The sequence below is a fragment of the Phacochoerus africanus genome, chromosome 2, assembly GCF_016906955.1.
Source record: "Phacochoerus africanus isolate WHEZ1 chromosome 2, ROS_Pafr_v1, whole genome shotgun sequence".
NCBI classification, from domain to species: Eukaryota; Metazoa; Chordata; class Mammalia; order Artiodactyla; family Suidae; genus Phacochoerus; species Phacochoerus africanus.
Genome location: NC_062545.1, coordinates 279,564,382 through 279,581,357, shown reverse-complemented (window position 1 = coordinate 279,581,357; position 16,976 = coordinate 279,564,382). Strand labels below are relative to the sequence as shown.

General features: G+C 56.4%; 2 protein-coding genes across 10 annotated transcripts in view; one reads left to right on the top strand and one right to left on the bottom strand.

Annotated features, from left to right (window-relative positions):
* Positions 1 to 1,567: 1,567 nt before the first annotated feature.
* Positions 1,568 to 2,261, bottom strand: MRPL41 (mitochondrial ribosomal protein L41). The gene has a single exon (XM_047769100.1). It carries the CDS (start codon positions 2,118 to 2,120, stop codon positions 1,713 to 1,715), a length of 408 nt encoding a protein of 135 aa, XP_047625056.1. The 5' UTR covers positions 2,121 to 2,261; the 3' UTR covers positions 1,568 to 1,712.
* A 255-nt stretch (positions 2,262 to 2,516) lies between these two features.
* The window catches only part of PNPLA7 (patatin like phospholipase domain containing 7), a 59,601-nt gene continuing 45,141 nt past the window's right edge, over positions 2,517 to 16,976 (top strand). For 6 of the 9 annotated variants that reach the window (XM_047769096.1, XM_047769098.1, XM_047769093.1 and 3 more), the window contains exons 1-9: positions 2,517 to 2,564; positions 3,789 to 3,820; positions 5,204 to 5,278; positions 5,436 to 5,523; positions 5,886 to 5,965; positions 6,841 to 6,932; positions 7,112 to 7,252; positions 9,572 to 9,731; positions 10,993 to 11,073. In XM_047769096.1, coding sequence (XP_047625052.1) covers positions 3,791 to 3,820; positions 5,204 to 5,278; positions 5,436 to 5,523; positions 5,886 to 5,965; positions 6,841 to 6,932; positions 7,112 to 7,252; positions 9,572 to 9,731; positions 10,993 to 11,073 — 747 coding nt within the window. In that variant the 5' untranslated portion in view covers positions 2,517 to 2,564; positions 3,789 to 3,790. The other 3 variants (XM_047769092.1, XM_047769094.1, XM_047769099.1) reach the window with 3 other exon arrangements.

Sequence of the window (16,976 nt, the reverse complement as noted above, 5' to 3'; positions counted from 1 at the left end):
AAATGCTTGTATAGCCTCCTGTGCAGACAAGCAAATGAAGTGTGTACTTGTTTTTTTGTTTTTTTGTCATTTGTCTTTTTTGGGGCCACACCATGGCATATGGAGGATCCCAGGCTAGGGGTCTAGTTGGAGCCGTAGAGCCACAGCAAGGCCAGATCCGAGCCACGTCTGTGACCTACACCACAGCTCATGGCAACGCCGGATCCTTAACCCACTGAGGGAGGCTAGGGATTGAACCCGAAACCTCATGGTTTCTAGTGCCACAGCGGGAACTCAGGTGTGTATATGCCGAGTTGCTTTAGTGCACCCTAAGCTGGGAATGTTCTAAGTCACGTGGTGTGTTAGTCACATTTCCTCACTGAGGCTCCAGTAAACCAAGCAGCTTTCGAACCCGGACGCAGTCTAACTCCAGGAACTTAACTGTTTGTGACGGACCTGACGCCCGCGGATGAGTTTCTTCCCGTCTCTGGAGGAGTGGAGGGTGAAGTACAGGCCGTTTTGGCCTTTGTCAGCGCCGCAGTGCCCACAGACAGGGCACACGGGTGTCCCGAGTCAGAAACCACCAACCCCTTTCCTTGACTTTATTACATTTTTATTTTTGGCTGTCCTGAGGCCAGGGGTCAAACCCCAGCCATAGCAGTGTCAACACCAGATCCTTAACCCACCAAGCCACAAGGGAACTCCTCCTTGGCTCAGCTGTATTTTCTTTTGATATAACACTATGTGCCAGTACAGGTCCAAATGTGTTAACTTTCTTCTGGAGTTTATTTAGGATATTTATTTATTTTTTTGTCTTTTGTCTTTATAGGGCCGCACCCATGGTATTTGGAGGTTCCCAGGCTAGGGGTCTAATTGGAGCTGCAGCTGCTAGCCTACACCACAGCCACAGCAATGCGGGGATCCAAGCCAGATCTTCAACCTGCACAACTCACTGAGCGAGGTCAGGGATCGAACCCGCAACCTCATGGTTCCTAGTCGGATTTGTATCCACAGCACCATGACAGGAACTCCGATTTTAGAATATTTAACTTAAGGGTCAATTAAATATGAGAATTAGAATCTGAAGGATCATGCACTGAAACAAGCAAACAAGGAGAAAAGACTATAGGATACTATGGGAAGCCTAGTTTTGTCACAAACTACGTCTTTAGCTTTGCCCCAAGGGGGATGGTTTCACCTGATTTCCCCAAATTAGTTTCTTTGGAACTCATAAATATGCTCATGGATTGTTCCCTGGGGCAAAGGATCTGGGAGCTAAATTAACCAGTGCTGCCTGGTGTCTTCATCTGCCTTGTGAATTCTCTTCCTCCTGCAAGCTAAGCCACGGGTTTTCTTTTTTTTTTTTTTTTTGGGCCAAGCACCATGTGGCATGGCACCTGTGCCACAGCTATAAACCAAAGCCACAGTAGGGACAACGCTGCTGAGCCAGAAGTGAACTTCTAAGTAGGTTTATTGCCTACTTTCCAGAACCTTTAGTTGGGTAAGGAACTTCGCCTGGGTCAATGCAACCTAAACTGTTACGTTGAATGCCCCCTTTTTGCAATTACCAGGTACCCAAAACAAACAGTTCAGAACAGCTAAAGTCTTTAATAGAAATGGCACGAGGGACAGGCCTCCCGACCCGCCACCCCGAGGCTAGGGTCAACAAAGGGGGTCGGTCCGGTCCAAGTGCTCAGTCCCAGGCACACCCTGCCGCCGCTGTTCGTCCGCTCCTAGCGCGGGAAGTTCTTGGGGTAAAGTTGGAAGAGCTTGCCTTCCTGCGTGGGCTCAAAGCCATACTTTTCCAGGTGCTCAGGGTCGAAAGTCCCGGCCTTAAAGTCCTTCTCGATGGCCGGCGCCGCGGTTTCTAGAAAGAGCTGCTTGGCCGTCAGGGGAGTGTCTGTGCCTTCTGGGGCGCGGTAGTTTACGTAGGGCTTGAGCTTGAAGCCGGCCAGCTCGGGAACCACCAGCTCTGGGATCATTTCCTTGATCTGCACGAACTTCCCGTCGCGGCCGTGGAAGCCGGTGCCCTTGGCGCCACGGCCCTTGCAGAAGGTGCGCGGGCCCCGCTTGCTGGTCCACTTGCTCATCCGGTCGGCGCCCCGCACCAGAGCGCGAGCCGCCCCACTCAAGAGGCCCATGCCGAGGCCCGCACAACGCAAACGCTCTCCGGGACTAGCGCACACCCACGCGGCCACCGCCCGCTCCACCTACCAGGGCCCCGCAGTCGCCACACTCCGCTTCCGGCGCCCGCGGCAGCTTCCGGCACTACCCGGGCCGCCCCGCAGCAAGAGCAACTCGGATTGGCTAAGCCGTGTCCAATGTGCAGCCTCAGCCCTGCGAGGGGGCGTGCCCGGCGAGGATCCCGCCAATGCGCGGGGCGATCCCGCGTCAGGGTGGGGCGTCGGGAGCGCGGCCGTCGGGGGCGGAGCTTCGAGGCGAAGTACTGGTTGTCGGGAGGCGGCTGTCCCGGGCGCTGACGTCGAGGGCAGGGTTTCGGGGGGAGTGACGGGAGTGACGGGAATCGTGGGCGGGGCGGAGGGGCGGAGGGACGGGAGCGCGGGCGTCGGGAACGCGCGGTCCCGGTGAGTCGCCTCCGAGCGCCCTGAGGTGGCGGGCCTGGGGGTCCCGTTCTGTGAGGAAGGATAGCCATCCGCTCCCCCAGACCTCGCTGGCGCGTACCCAGCCCCTCAGGGCCGCTTGGCCCCGACGGCCCCAACCGGGCACCCCCAACCCCGACGCTCCTCAACCCGACGCTCCCAACCCCGACGGCCTCTACCCGACGGCCCCAACTCGACGCTCCTGAACCCCGACGCCTTCCCCCCCGGGCACCCCCAACCTGACACCTCTTAACTCCTCTCCAACCCTCCGTCCATAACCCCTCCCAACCGCCGCTCCCCAGCCTTGATGCTCCCGACCCCGCAGCCGCCGGCCCCCCGGTTCTCCCGCTTGGTCGCCTTCCTCTGACCCGGTGCAGGTGGAGCAAGGAAGGGCCCTTCTCGGGTGTAGCCCGGTGCTGGGGCCGTGAGCTCTGTCCCCTGCCAGCCTGGGGGGCCGGCGTGGGGAGACAGGCCTGGTCAGCAGAGCTGAGGTCAAGGCACTGCTGGTCCCCGAGACATCCGAGAAGGAAGTTCCCCACGGGGACAGGGAGGACCCAGGACCTTTGATCAGTGAGCACAGGCTCCCGGACCCTCTGGGTGGGATTTTGGAAGAGACAAGCCGCTTCTCTCTGGTCGTGGCCCTGCTGAGGGTGCCTGGAGCCAGAGGGTGAAGGCCTCAGACATGGCTCCTCCCCCCGCGGCACAGAGGCCAGGCGTGCAGGGCTGGTCCCCAAGTTCACTGCACCTGGGGCCCGCGCACCCATCTCCAGGGCTCAGCCACACTGAATGGGAAATCCTGGGGCACAGGCCCCAGGGACCATCTGGCTCACAGCCCGCGGTGTGGCCACACGCCCCTCCCCAGCCGCAGTCTCCTCTGCGTGGCACCAGAACTCCTGGCTGCCCTTTGCCCAGCTGCCCACATTTGCCCTTGACTGGCTGGGAGAGGAGGCCAGGGCTTGGCTGCCGTTCTTGGTTCCTGGCCAGCCACACGACGGCTGTTTACAGAGGGAGAAGTGGCTGCCGTTGCTTCTTGACAGAAGAGAACACTGTTTTTGTCTGGATTTTCCTCTCAATGGAAATATGATTCAACGTGGACAGGAACGCGGGGAGGGGCTGGAGGCACTGCTTTACTCTCGAGTGTGAGCTACGGCTCCCCCCACCTCGACCCGTCTCTCTTCTTTTCACTTTGCCTGTTTATTTTGCTTTTAGCCATGGAGCAGGAGGAGGACGCCGGCCCAGAGGTACAGAACCCCAGGATCCCCGTGAGGAAATCGGGCCTCACAGTTCCCCCTTGTGGCCACTCCTGGATGAGGAGAAAGTGTCCTTTTAGCACGTGTCCCAGGGCAACTTCTTGGCGCCCCCTGAATGTGGGAGGGGCCCTGGGGCCCCTCCGCCCCTTGCTTCCCCTGGGGCCGCCCTCCTCTTACCACCGCTTGCTCATGCTGGTCAGTCCTGGGTCCCCTTGGGAAGCCCCTTTGCTTCGACTTAGGAACATCTCGGCCACATCACAAAGGCCTTTATTCCTAAACCAGAAAATTAGATGCATTAAAACAACAGTAAAAAGCCAGAAAGTCTGAGGTGCCCAGCCATGAGAGGCTGTATAAATAGGTCCGGGGGCACGCCTGTGACCCTTCCCCTGGACAGCCCTGGCTGCCCCCCAGGGGGTGGTTGAGCTCACAGTGGCACACTCAGGTGAGGGCAGGTGGGCATCTGCCGCCTGTGGATGTGGCCTTGATAGCCAAGCACACAGTCTGGGCCAGGAGTTTTCTGGGTCACTTCCTGACTTGGCCTGGTGCAACATTCTGATTTGAAAGGCTTTTCTGAGTGCACTGAGGTCCCTGGGATTTCTGGCATCAATGCTGCGTGTGATCCTGGCTCCGAAGGGTGGGTCAGGCTGTTTGGATCCTTGGCGCTTGTGTAGACCCTTCCCCTCACCCTGTCCTATTGCCTGGCTGCTTGGAAGGAGGTGTGTGGGCACCAGGAGGAATGGAGCGGGGCTCCTTGTTTGGCTAGTTTTTTCCTCTTCCAGGGGGTCAGCCAGCATCCTCGTGTGAGCTGCCCCAGCCCTCTGCCCACTCACCATCCCACTCCGCTTTTCTCTCCTCCCTTCCTTCCTCTCGCCCTGGGGTCTGGACTTCGGAAGGCCCTGTGAATTCCTTCCCTGGGAGCCCTTCTCTGCTGTGAGCTGTGTTTAATGTCCTCAAAATCCACTTGGCTCCTTAGGGCTTCTCAGCACTGCTGGAATGTGGGCTTCTCTCTGCCCTGGGGCCAGTAGCACATGGTCCTGTTGGTGACAAGAGGGCCCTGAGAGGTGGCCTTTCCCCACCCAGGGCAGCCAGGCTTGCTCCTCTGGACTTGCGTCCTGAGGAGCAGCAGAGCCCAGGGTTTGGGATCCGGATGCATTAGCGATGTCCGGAGCACTTGTTGCCGACACAGCACAGCTGCTGGCCCTGTGCAGCACTCCCGTGGGTGGCCTGGCTCCTGAGCAGATGTCTCGGGGGACCTCGGCATCCTGGAAGATCTTTCTGGGGGACTTCCTCCCTGACCACAGATCTGTTCTTGCTCCCTGGGAAGCCAGGGCTGTGCCCATCCTGGCCCTTCCTGACTACGGGCTTCTTCTGCAGGCCGGCTATTATCTGGGGGCCACCCTCTGGGCTTGGGGTCTGCAGCTGATGGAGCAGCATTCCCAGTCCACCATGGTAACCATCTCCAGGGCTCCGGGTGATGGGGGGGTCCTGGGATCCGTGGCCTGTGGCAGCCGTGGCTGCCCCAGGTCCTCCGTTGTGGCCTTTGGTGGGGGTCGGGACGGGCCTCGTGGTGGCCTTGCTGATGGGCATTCTCTGTGACCTCACCCAGCTGGTGGGGGTTGCCTTTGGAGTTCTTCTGGCCCTGGCCCTCGCTGGCATCACCACCTTCTTTGTGTACAGAAAGGTCAGGCAACTTGGTGAGCATCCAGACCCTGGCTCTAGGGCGGGGGGAGGAGGGCTCGGAAGGGTGGGGAGGTGTGGGAGCCTCGCCCTGTGTTCTGAGCTGCGCTCCCGGGAGCGGCTCTCGAGCCCTTGACGCCATTGCTTGGAAACTGCTGGCCTGTCCAGGCTGAGGCCGAGCGCGTCAGATCCATGGACTTTGAGTCTGTCCCAGCGTTCTCGGCGCTAGTTTCCAAGAAGAGATGAAATGCCCCTTCCTCTGGGTGGGTCTGTGCCAGCTCTGGCACGCGGTGTCACGCAACGCTGAGAGACGCAGAGGGGACAGGACGCACTCGGTGTGCACACGGGTGCTTAGGCAGCCCCTGGGCTCCTCTCGCAGGACACGCGCAGCCCGCCCCGCAGTACAGGTTCCGGAAGCGGGACAAGGTGATGTTCTACGGCAGGAAGATCATGAGGAAGGTACTCGCGCCGCAGCGCCGCCACGGCGCCCCTTCGCGCAGGGCCCTGTCGTGGGTGCTGCCCTCGTCTCGCAGAGGCCGTGGCTCCCACCGGCCTGGGCCCGGGGACCGAGCGGGGCTCGAGGCTGGTCTGGGGAGGGAGCAGCGGGGCTGAAGCGTCTGAGAGGGAGGCCCGGTCACCCCACGAGGCAGATGTGAGCTGCACCAGGACAGAAGCCCCCTCCCTGGAGTACCCCTGGGGTGCGTGGGACGGGGGCAGGGGGGTCTGCTTAGTGCTGGGGCTGGTGCCGCTCTCAAAAGTGCTCCCTTGCGAGAGGCTCGCCAGGGACTGTGCACAGAGGGGCTGGACCCGGGCAGAGGTCAGGAGGGGGTCCTGGGGTGCCAGGACTCGTGGGAGGGAAGGAGGAGGCGTGGGGACCACATACCAACAAGCGCTGCCGGCACCGTGCGGAGCTGAGGGCCAGCAAGGGGCAGCGGCTGCTGGGGGCCGCCGCTCCCCAGCGTGGGAGCCAGGCCCTCTGCAGGCCTCAGCACCGCTGTTCGGCGCACCAGTGGGCTTGGACTGTGGGGAGGGGCAGAGAGCTCTGCAGATGGGGGGGCTGGTGCAGGCGCTCGGGTCACGGCATGTGCCAGGTGGAGTGTTGGCCTTCCAGGCACAGGGGACACGGGGCGCAGATCCAGGGCTGTGTGAGGCCACAGCCGGCTGGCGAGGGCAGCACCCAAAGATGGCTCCCTGTTTCCCAGGCAGCCGGGCGGGAGGACTGGACCACAATGCCGGCCGGTGTCAGGCCTGAGGGCTGGGACTGACTCAGAGGCTGAGAGCTGGAGCCGGCTGGTCACAGGGTCCAGACTAGGCCTCCCCCTTTCCCTCTGCAGGTGACCACACTCCCCAATACCCTCGTGGGGAACACGGCCGCCCCCCGGCAGCGGGTGAGGAAGAGGACCAAGGTGCTGTCTTTGGCCAGGAGGTATCAGGAGTGGCTTATCAGACCCATCGGTTCCCAGCTACCCTCTGCAGTGGGCACCAAGGAGCCTCTGGCCGTCACACTGGCCGTGGCTTCCCCGCTGTGGGTTCACAGTGCTCACACCAGCTGCTTGTGAACCGCCATGGGCTGCTGCTCCACGTGCGTGCACCTCTGCTTTGTAGGATTCTGCGTTTCAAGAAGGAATACCCAACCCTGCAGCCAAAGGAGCCGCCGCCCTCCCTGCTGGAGGCCGACCTCACGGAGTTTGATGTGAAGAATTCCCACCTGCCCTCAGAAGTTCTTTACATGCTGAAAAACGTTCGGTAAGAGACGGGGGCCTGGGGAGGCCTGCTGTGGGCTGTGCTCCTGGGCACCAGCCTCAGCCTGGCCCGAGGTGTCCTTTCCCTGTGGCTGTGAATGGGTCCGTCAATGAAAATAACCGAGAAACGGTGTATAACAGGGATGAAAAAGAGTTTGACTTGAGCCAAGACAAGGACTGTAGCCTGGAAGACAGCGCTTCAGAAAGCTCTGAGGAACTGCTCCAGAGAAGCAAGATTTTCATTTTCAGCAAAGGCTTTTTTTTTCAGGATCACACCCAAGGGATACGGAAGTTTCCAGGCTAGGGAGTCAAATCAGAACTACGGCTGCCAGCCACAGCCACAGCCATAGCAATGTGGAATCCGAGCCGTGTCTGCAACCTACACCCCAGCTCACGGCAACACTGGATCCTTAACCCGCTGAGCAAGGCCAGGGATCAAACCTGCATCCTCATGGATGCTAGTTGGGTGCCTTAACCACGAAGGGAACTCCCTATTTTTATTTTCTTTTTACTGCTGCATCTGTGGCATATGGAAGTAACCAGGTCAGGAATCGAATTGGAGCTACAGCTTCCGGCCTACACCACAGACACGGTAACGCTGGATCTTAGCCATATCTGTGGCCTGTGCCACAGCTTGTGGCAATGCCAGATCCTTAACCCACTGAGGGAGTCACGTTCTTAACCTGCTGAGCCACAACAGGAACTCTTATTTATTTATTTAATTTTTTTTTTGGCCAAGCCTGCAGCATGAAGTTCTCAGGCCAGGGATTGAACCTGTGCCACAGCAGTGACCAGAGCCACAGCAGTGACAACCCTGGATTCTTAACCCACTGACCCACCAGGGAACTCCCAGTTTTATATCTTCTTAGGACAAAGAACATCAGATAAGCAGGGATACATTCTTTCAAGATTTGTATAAAAGCAGATCAGCACATGCACGGTGAGCCAGTATGGCTTTGGCACCTGGGAAGAGAGTCTTTTGTTTATTTATTTAGGGCCGCACTCGCAGCATATGGAGGTTCCCAGGCTAGGGGTTGAATCGGAGCTGCAGCCACAGCCAGAGCAACGCCAGATCCAAGCCACGTCTGTGACCTACACCGCAGCTCACGGTAATGCTGGACCCTTGATCCATTGAGCAAGTCCAGGGATGGGATCCGCGTCCTCCTGGGTATCAGCTGGGTTCTTAACCCACTGAGCCACGACGGGAACTTATCCTGAAGACCTATCCTGAAAGGAGCGCCAGCATTGGTGCCCCAGGAAGAGGGCACTTCATCTTCATTTCCAACAGGGACACCGTTACTCTCCCGCTGTTTCGGCCGCCGCACGGCACCCCCCAGGAGTCCAGGCCAGGGATCAGAGCCAGCTGCGGTTGCGCCTGTGCTGCACCTGCAGCCATGGAGTATCTTTTAACCCACTGTGCTGGGCCAGGAATCGAACCTGCAGCCTGGCGCTGCAGAGACGCCGCTGACCCTCGTGGGCCGCAGCAGGAACTCCAGCGTGGACGTTGCTTACTTCTGGTCAGTGCACCCTTTTCTTTAAGAACTAAAGCAGGGAGTTCCTGTTGTGGTGCAGCGGAAACAAACCCGAATAGTATCCATGAGGATGCGGGTTCAATCCCTGGCCTCGCTCAGTGGGTCTGGAATCCGGCGTTGCCCTGGCTGTGGTGCAGGCCGGCAGCTGTAGCTCTGCTTTGACCCCTAGCCTGGGAACTTCCATACGCCCGGGTGCGGCCCTAAGAAACAAACAAACAAAAACAAAACCACTAAAGCAGGTGTAGGACGTATGCCTCATAGGCCACAAACAGACTGTTCCAGCCAGCGTACAGTTCGAGTTAACTCACGTTTAAGCCAGAATGACTCCCCAGGTCTCAGTGTGTGCACGTTCCGTCCGCCGGTTGGCAGAGCCTCTCCTTTGGCCGGTCCGCCCTCATGGTGGCGAGCAGAGACTTCCCTCTGGTTCTTTGCTCGGTGTGTCCGCCTGTCAGTGTTTTCGTCTCCCGGAGGACCCAGGGCGAGCATGGGGAGCGTGTAGCTCGGTGGAAAATAGAAAGTTCGGTCCTCCCTCGCGGGAAGCCCATTTCCTCCTCCAGCTCCCCACTCCCTGCCGCTGGTTACGCCTCTCATTCACATCCATAGTCAGGGCTCGAGAGTTTTCCGAGCTGATGGGAACGCCTGAAGTTTAAGCTTCTGATTCCAGGTGCTCTTGCTGCCGGGGTCTGCAGCCCTTGAAAGCTAGCTCTGTGGCCTGGCCAGCAGGGATGGTGGCCTGTGTCCCTCCTCCCCCTTCCCGAAGGTGTCCCACCCACACGCACTGTTTCTGGTAGGGTCCTGGGGCACTTTGAGAAGCCGCTGTTTCTGGAACTCTGCAAGCACATGGTCTTCGTGCAGCTTCTGGAAGGGGAGCATGTCTTCCGGCCAGGGGAGCCGGACACCAGCATCTACGTGGTGCAGGACGGGCGGCTGGAAGTCTGCATCCAGGATGCGGTGAGAGCCTGGCGCCGGGCGGGGTGGCCGTGGGGGCGCGCACTGGGAGCTCTGCCATCTTTAATGTGTCCTAAGTTTTCCGTGGAAAAGTTAGCGCATAATTTGGAGACAGACTTTGACCTGCCCCTTGGCACCGCTGCCCTTGATGCGCACGCACTGCGTACGGGCGCACTTCTGCATTTCCCCGGGCACATCGTGAGCATTTGGTTGTGCGGTTTTGGTTTTTGGCTGTGCCTGTGACATGCAGAAGTTCCCAGGCCAGGATCACCCCTGCACCACAGCAGCAACCTGAGCCGCCGCACCAGCAGGGAACTCCTCCATCGGAAGTATTTTGCCATGTCCCTCCCACTTCCTTAGAAGCCCTCAGTGGTTGGGCGTTGAAGGGCCATGCTCAGTCGCACCCTTGCCTTATTTTCAGGGTTCAGATTATAAACAATTTTAACGCTAAGAAAAGAACGAAGTTATTAATTCAGCCGGAAGCTAATCTGCTTCCTATGTCTGTTAAATTACATCCTTGAATTGCGATTCGAGTCGCTGCTGAGGCCTGGTTGGCTGATTTGCCTGGTGGTGACCCAGCCTTCCCACCGTAGACACGCAGGGAACCCTGGGCTACGCGAGGCCACCCCCACCCCCGCCTCATAGTGGCCCCAGGATGGCTCCTGCGTGTCCTTTGTTCAGGCTTCTGGCCCGCAGTGTTTCAGGGTACAGTGCTCACGTGTGCAGGGGCTCTGTCTGCGGCTGGAGCTGGGGGGTTAGTTGGAAAGGAAATGGCCTTCGTCCAGGCTCCTCCAGGCAGGCTCAGTGTCCTCCAGCCCTCGGGCAGAGGGAGGGGCTCAGGGACGGTGAGCAGCGCCCGGTTGGAGCGAGTGCAGAGGGCTCTCCCCGGGGCCCTCGGAGATGAGTCTGCTACTGAATCATTGGCACCACGTGGTTTCCTTTCTCTTTTAATCCCGTGGGGAAAATGTCAAAGTGCAGTTATTTATACCCAGAATAACTGCACTTGGGCCTCGCGGCCTTGGCCTCAGTGAGGCCAACAGACTCCCTTAGGCAAACCGTCCTGGTGGTGACGCGCTTTGGGGCTGAAAGGCCTCGCCGGCGGCTCTGGCTTCCTCGGTCATCCTCGCTCCTGTTCTCATAAGCGCAAGTCGGCTGGGCCGGGGCCCCCGCCCTCATGACCAGGCGGCGCAGGTTGTCTGCCCGGTGGCCTGGGCCCAGCCTGGCCTCCCGCCGTGGGTGACTCCGCTCCCTTTCCCGAGTGCAGGACGGCACCGAGCTGGTGGTCAAAGAGGTCCTGGCCGGAGACAGTGTCCACAGTCTCCTCAGCATCCTGGACGTCATCACTGTGAGTGCCCCGCCCCACCCCATTCTGCCCCCACTCGCCTGGACAGCAGGGCCCTCCGGGGACGAGGGGTCCAGGTCTAGGTCAGGCGGCCCTCCCCACAGCTCGCGGAGTGCCCGGGCATCTGAGGAGAGCTGGGAGCTGGCCTGGGTGTGGGCCGTCCCTCAGCTGGTTACGCTGTGGACAGGGTGGCGTGTGCGCCTGTTCCCGGCTCCCGAGGTGTAAATGTCACATGTGAAAGCACTTCATCCCCCCTGCAGACCCTGCGGCCCCCGCCCAGGAGGAACCTTCTCCTGGGTTTGTGCGCTGATGTGGAGCCCTCAGTGGTCCCTGAGCTCTTGGGGTGCATCCTCGCAGGGCCTGGGCTTGCGTGGACATCATTTCCTGTGTTTGAAGACTTTAGTTTGGGGCAAATCCTTAGGAGACTTGCTGGGTTCAGGGGTTGCACGTCGCAAGCCCACATCGAGGCTGGTCCACCGGGCCTGCGAGAAGGCTGCTGCTGCCTCACCTCACCAATGAGTGAGGCACCTCCTCTCTGACCTGTGCTGGTCCAAGAGGTGGAACGTAGCGTCTCGTGTTGGCTTGCGGCTTTCCGACTTCGCATCACGGAATGTGTCAAACACGTTCAAAAGTAGACAGGACCGTAACATCAGTGTCTGCGCCCATCGCCAGCTGCAGAAGGCTGTTCAGCTTGCCTCGTTCTCTCCCTGTTAACTGGAATCGACTACTTGCCTGATTTTCTTTTTATTCTAAGCGGAATCTACTTTCACATGTCTGGAGCTGAGTTTTGATAAATGCACATACCTGTGTCACTTGAGAGCTGTATTTGGTTTTAATCTTATCCGTGGAGATTATTCCTGTGCTTTTCTTCTCAGCTCTGTGTGTGTGTGTGTGTGTGTCTGTGTGTGTGTGTATTTTGTTGTTGTTGTTGTTGTTGTTGTTGTCCTTTTTTGCCTTTTCTAGGGCTGCTTCCTGCGGGATATGGAGGTTCCCAGGCCAGGGGTCTAATCGGAGCTGTCGCCGCTGGCCTACGCCACAGCCACAGCAATGTGGGATCCGAGCCACATCTGCGACCCACAACACAGCTCACGGCAACGCCAGATCCTTAACCTACTGAGCAAGGCCAGGGATCGAACCTACAACCTCATGGTTCCTAGTCTGATTCGTGAACCACTGCGCCATGACGGGAACTCCCTTAGCTATATATTGAGCCACCATGGGCCTTGATTTCTCCCAACACTGTGGAGAGGTGTCTCTAGACCAGTTAAGCAGGACCTCGGCAAGGATGCATCTCTGCAGGGCCAGGAGCCTAGGGACCTAGGTGACTCTTAGCATGGAGGGACCTCTGTGGGCTTCCTCCGATCTCGCATGGCAAAGGGGTGACAGGCTCTAAACAGAGATTTTGGGGCTGTCCAGTGTGCTAATCCTGCTCTGTCAGCCAGGCACACACGTACTTTGAGCTGTTTGGGGGCCTGGGGTGGAGGCACTCACGGGACCCCAACATCTTTGTCCCCAGGACCTGGCACGTCGTCCTGAGACACTTGGCCAGGCTGAGAAGGACCGCACCTCCTCCGAGCAAGGCTGGCCCAGTGCAGCCTGAGCCTTGTGCTGGGAGAGGGTACCTGGACGTGTAGGGGGTGCTCTGTGGGGCTCTGTGCCGCGGGCCTGAGAGGCCAGGAGGTCTAGGCAGGCTGTCCATCCACACGTGGGTAAATGAGGGGTTTGTGCAGCTCTGCACCCTCCGTAAGCAAATAACGGCTTTGATGCAACGGCCGTGGAGGCTCTCCACTTGTTGCTTGCTCCGTGGCTGGTCCTCACATCATGTGACTTTGGGTTGAGCACCATCTGGGGCCGCTTCGTGGGTTGTGTGCTGTGAGCAGGGCCTGGTGCAGTCACCTCCTCCTGATGTAGCGTCAGTGCCCCTCCCTGGGGAGGGGTCCTGCTTCCTGGGGGGAGGGGGCGGGGAGAAGAGAATGGGCATGATGTCTGGGAGAAAAAAAATTCTATTTTCAGTTAAATGGTCTTTTGGAAGGACCTCACTTTTGCCTCCCCAAACATTTGTGTTTGTTGTTTTTAGGAATTTTTATCTATTCCTATCAAAGCAACGTGGGCAAGTTCTTAAAATATAGTTGATGTTTTGCGAACGGCTGTTGTCTGTCCCAGTGCCCCCTCCCCAGAAGGGCCACTCTCAGCTCCTTCAGGTTCCTTTGCACAACCTGCTACTCCTGCCATTTTGTAATTCTTCTTAGATTCATGCCAACTTCCTGCCGCAGAAAATGCCCTACTTGCCCCGCCTTTCCTTCCTTTTGTGCCGCCTTTGCAGACACTGTCGACAGCCAAGCCTGTGGGGCCTGGGGTGAAATTCCTTTCTGTTTTCCCTGGAGCTAATAGTTGCCTCACTTTTCAGTTGGTTAGTTTTCTGCACATTGCATGCACTTCTGCCCTGGCCCAGGATTCTGTGAGTCAAGGAGAGGCCCCTGGGCCCTGACCTCTGCCCCGTCTGACCTTCCAGGCCATGCAGTCCAGTCCCCCTGGAGCCTCCTCCTTCCTCCTGGGCAGTGCTCTTGCCTCCTCTTCTGGTCTCCTTGCTGGTTTTGTGGAGCAAAGCCTCTATCTACTTCTTGAGAAGGTTGCAAGGGAGATAGAGAGGTTTTTTGGTTTGCTTTTTTCTTCTTTTGAAGTATAGTTGATTTACAATTTTGTATTAGTTTCATGTGTATAGCACAGTGATTCCGTTATGTACACACACATATATGTGTTATTTTTCATATTAATTTCCCTTTCAGGTTATTGCAAGATACTGAGCATAGTTCCCTGTGCTGTGCAGTAAGTCCTTGTTGGTTGTCTGTTTTGTATATAGTGGCGTGTATATGTTAATCCTGACCTCCTAATTTATAGCATTTTGAGATGTTGCAGATCCAGGATTGTTTTTATTCTATACTCTCTTTCTTTCTTTCTTTTTTTATTTTATTTATTTGTTTTTGGTCTTTTTAGGGCCACACCAGTGGTATATGGAGATTCCCAGGCGAGGGGTCAAATCAGAGCTGTAGCTGCCAGCTTATGCCACGGCCATAGCAACACGGATCAGAGCTGCGTCTGCAACTTACGTCACAACTCATGGCAATGCCCGATCCTTAACCCACTGGGCGAGGCCAGGATTCAAACCTGCATCCTCATGGATACTGAGCCACGATGGGAGCTCCTATTTCTTTTTTTTTAGAAGTAGGTTAGAAGAGATTTATTGCCTACACTGCTAAGGGGAGCAGTGAGCAGGAGAGCTCGTCGCCCTCGGGTGGTGGCTTGGGCTCTGGTTAAAAGGGACCTGGCTTCCTGCTGTCCTCTTTCAGTTGTCAACATGCAAATAAGGGCTGAAACATGATGGTTCTGTTTGGCTGAGATTCAAGGCCACTCATTAGTCAGTCTGAGGTTAACATAAAGTGGCTTTGCTTAAAAACCAGCTTCCGTATTTCCCCCGACAGATCAGCAGTGCCACGTCTTTGGCATTTGGGCGAAGGTCTCATCTTCTGTAGCTGCTTCGTGATGAATAGGGATGATGTGTTGGCTCTACCTAGGATTATTGATCCATCGAGCGTTCTGTGTGCTGATAGATTGGGATAAAAGCCACTTTGGTCATTTAGAAGTGGTTCGAGTAAAAATCTTGAGAAGCTTAGTGTAAAGGGCTCAGGAAAAGTGGAGTTTCTGGTAAATGGGTTGGGAACCTTGTTGGAGCATCGTCCGAAGATGGAGCCGTTGGCTTCTGGAAGAGACTAGGTCAGCGGAAGGAGGATTGTGACAAGGCACCCAGCAGGGTGAGACCTAGGTTAGGCCTGGTAGCAGTTTTTATTATAGTCCAGAGTCAGCGCGGGCCACCCTGTCCAAAGGAGTGGAACCACTGCCGTGGTCATGTATATATTTGTCCTTCGCTGATGCTGTTTTGAGAACAACTGGTGGCATCAAGTCTGACATAGCTTATAAGACTCAGCAGTTGTCTGAAATTATACCCATGTTGTCTAATATTACCTTGGATGTCTGAACAGCTATTCCATTGTGACTTTTTTTTTCTCTTATTTTGGCTGCACCCATGGTGTGTGGAAGTTCCCGGGCTAGGGATCAAACCAACACTGCAGTTGTGACCTGTGCCACAGCTGCACCAATGCCAGATCCTTAACCTGCTGGGTCACAGGGGAACTTCCTACTCCACTGTGACTTTCAATAGTCTTTTTCTTTTTTTGTTGTTGTTGTTTTTTTTGTTTGTTCGTTTGTTTGTTTTTTTAGGGCCACCTCCAGGGCATATGGAGGTTCCCAGGCTAGGGGACGAATCGGAGCTGTCGCCACCGGCCTACGCCACAGCCACAGCAACCAGATCTGAACTGTGACTGCGACCTACACTGCAGCTCTCTGCAACCCCGGATCCTTAACCCACTGAGCGAGGCCAGGGATTGAAGCCGCAACCTCATGGTTCCTGGTTGGATTCATTTCAGCTGCACCGTAACAGGAACACCAATAGTCTTTTCCTTAATGGCTGAGACAAATGTCACTGTTAATGATTTTAGTGCTTTTCTAGGTACGAGAAGATGGGAGAATTTGGGCTCATAAAAATCCCTACCTGAAAATACCGAACTATCTGAAGGGCTATCCTGCCCGTTTTTCAGAGCGCACGGTGTCTCGTTCCTGCGCTCCACCCTGAACTTCTTTCCGGGGGTTGAAGGTCAGCAGCTGCAGGGCTCCTGATGTAGTCCTCGTGGAGGTAGGTGGAAATGGCAGTTTGTAGTCAGCAAGTCCCCTTCATGTTCAGAAACCCGACCACGGCTTGGGCGGCATTTCATAACCGTTTTGTTCCACGCTGCTGGGAGTGCTCATTCCCGGGTCTGGGAGAGGTTTCGCTGACAGGCCACTCGGTGTGCTAGTCCTGGGCCAGGCCTTAGTGACAGCAGCCAGAGGTCTCGGGACCTCCTTTCTTGCTACTCTGCTGTGGCCCAAGAATCCTCCCTCTCGCTGCTTCCTGTGTCTGGATTTGCACTGTTGTGGTCACTGACGTCGTACAACACCAGTCTCGCTTTATCAGAGGCTCAGTCAGACCGCTTGGAGATGCAAGAAACAGTTTTGTAAAACAGGGCGTAAAAATATATAGCTTGTAATATGAGTAATCTCGTAAGTGAGAATCAAGTCAAAAACTTCATTTTTTGCAGCCCAGTATATCCCCAGGCCATCTGGAAATTTATTCCAGCAGGCTAAGCCAAGAGCCAATGAAAAGGAGCCTTGGATGGGAGAAACCCACCAAGATAAATCACACGTACCAGATGCAGGTAATTGACCACAAACACAGCAGTTGGATTGATTTCAAAGTTCCTGCCGGGGCTCCGCAGAAACGAATCTGACTAGTACCCATGAGGACGCAGGTTCGATCCCTGGCCTCCCTCAGTGGGTAAAGGATCTGGCGTTGCAGTGAGCTGCAGAGTAGTTCTCAGACGCAGCTCGGATCTGGTTGCTGTGTCTGGCGGCTACAGCTCCAATTTGACCCCTAGCTTGGGAACTCCATATGCCTCGGGTGCAGTCCTAAAAGGACAAAAGACAAAAACAGTAAATAAATAAAACAAAAAACCCCAGCATTTTGAGAAAACCTTGTTCTCTTTTAACAGAGAGACCAAATCCAAGCCTTGCCGCGGCCCACTTCCAAGCACCTTCAGTTTCTCTGTAAAGGGAATTAAGGTTTCAGGGTCTTCTTTGGGAATGACCCAGCTATTCAGCAAACTTTTATCACCCAACTTAGTTGAGCACAACTCCAAAATGTCCTGTTTACCAAATATCTGGAGAGAGCATCCCCACGTTGACATTCCTAAACCGTCATTATTCCCGCAGAGTTTACCTAAAAGCACTTCTCTGATTTACACTGACTTTCCTTAAGT

Excerpts from the sequence above, each read along its gene's own strand:
- MRPL41 (XM_047769100.1), bottom strand. The coding sequence starts at position 2,120 with ATGGGCCTCTTGAGTGGGGCGGCTCGCGCTCTGGTGCGGGGCGCCGAC.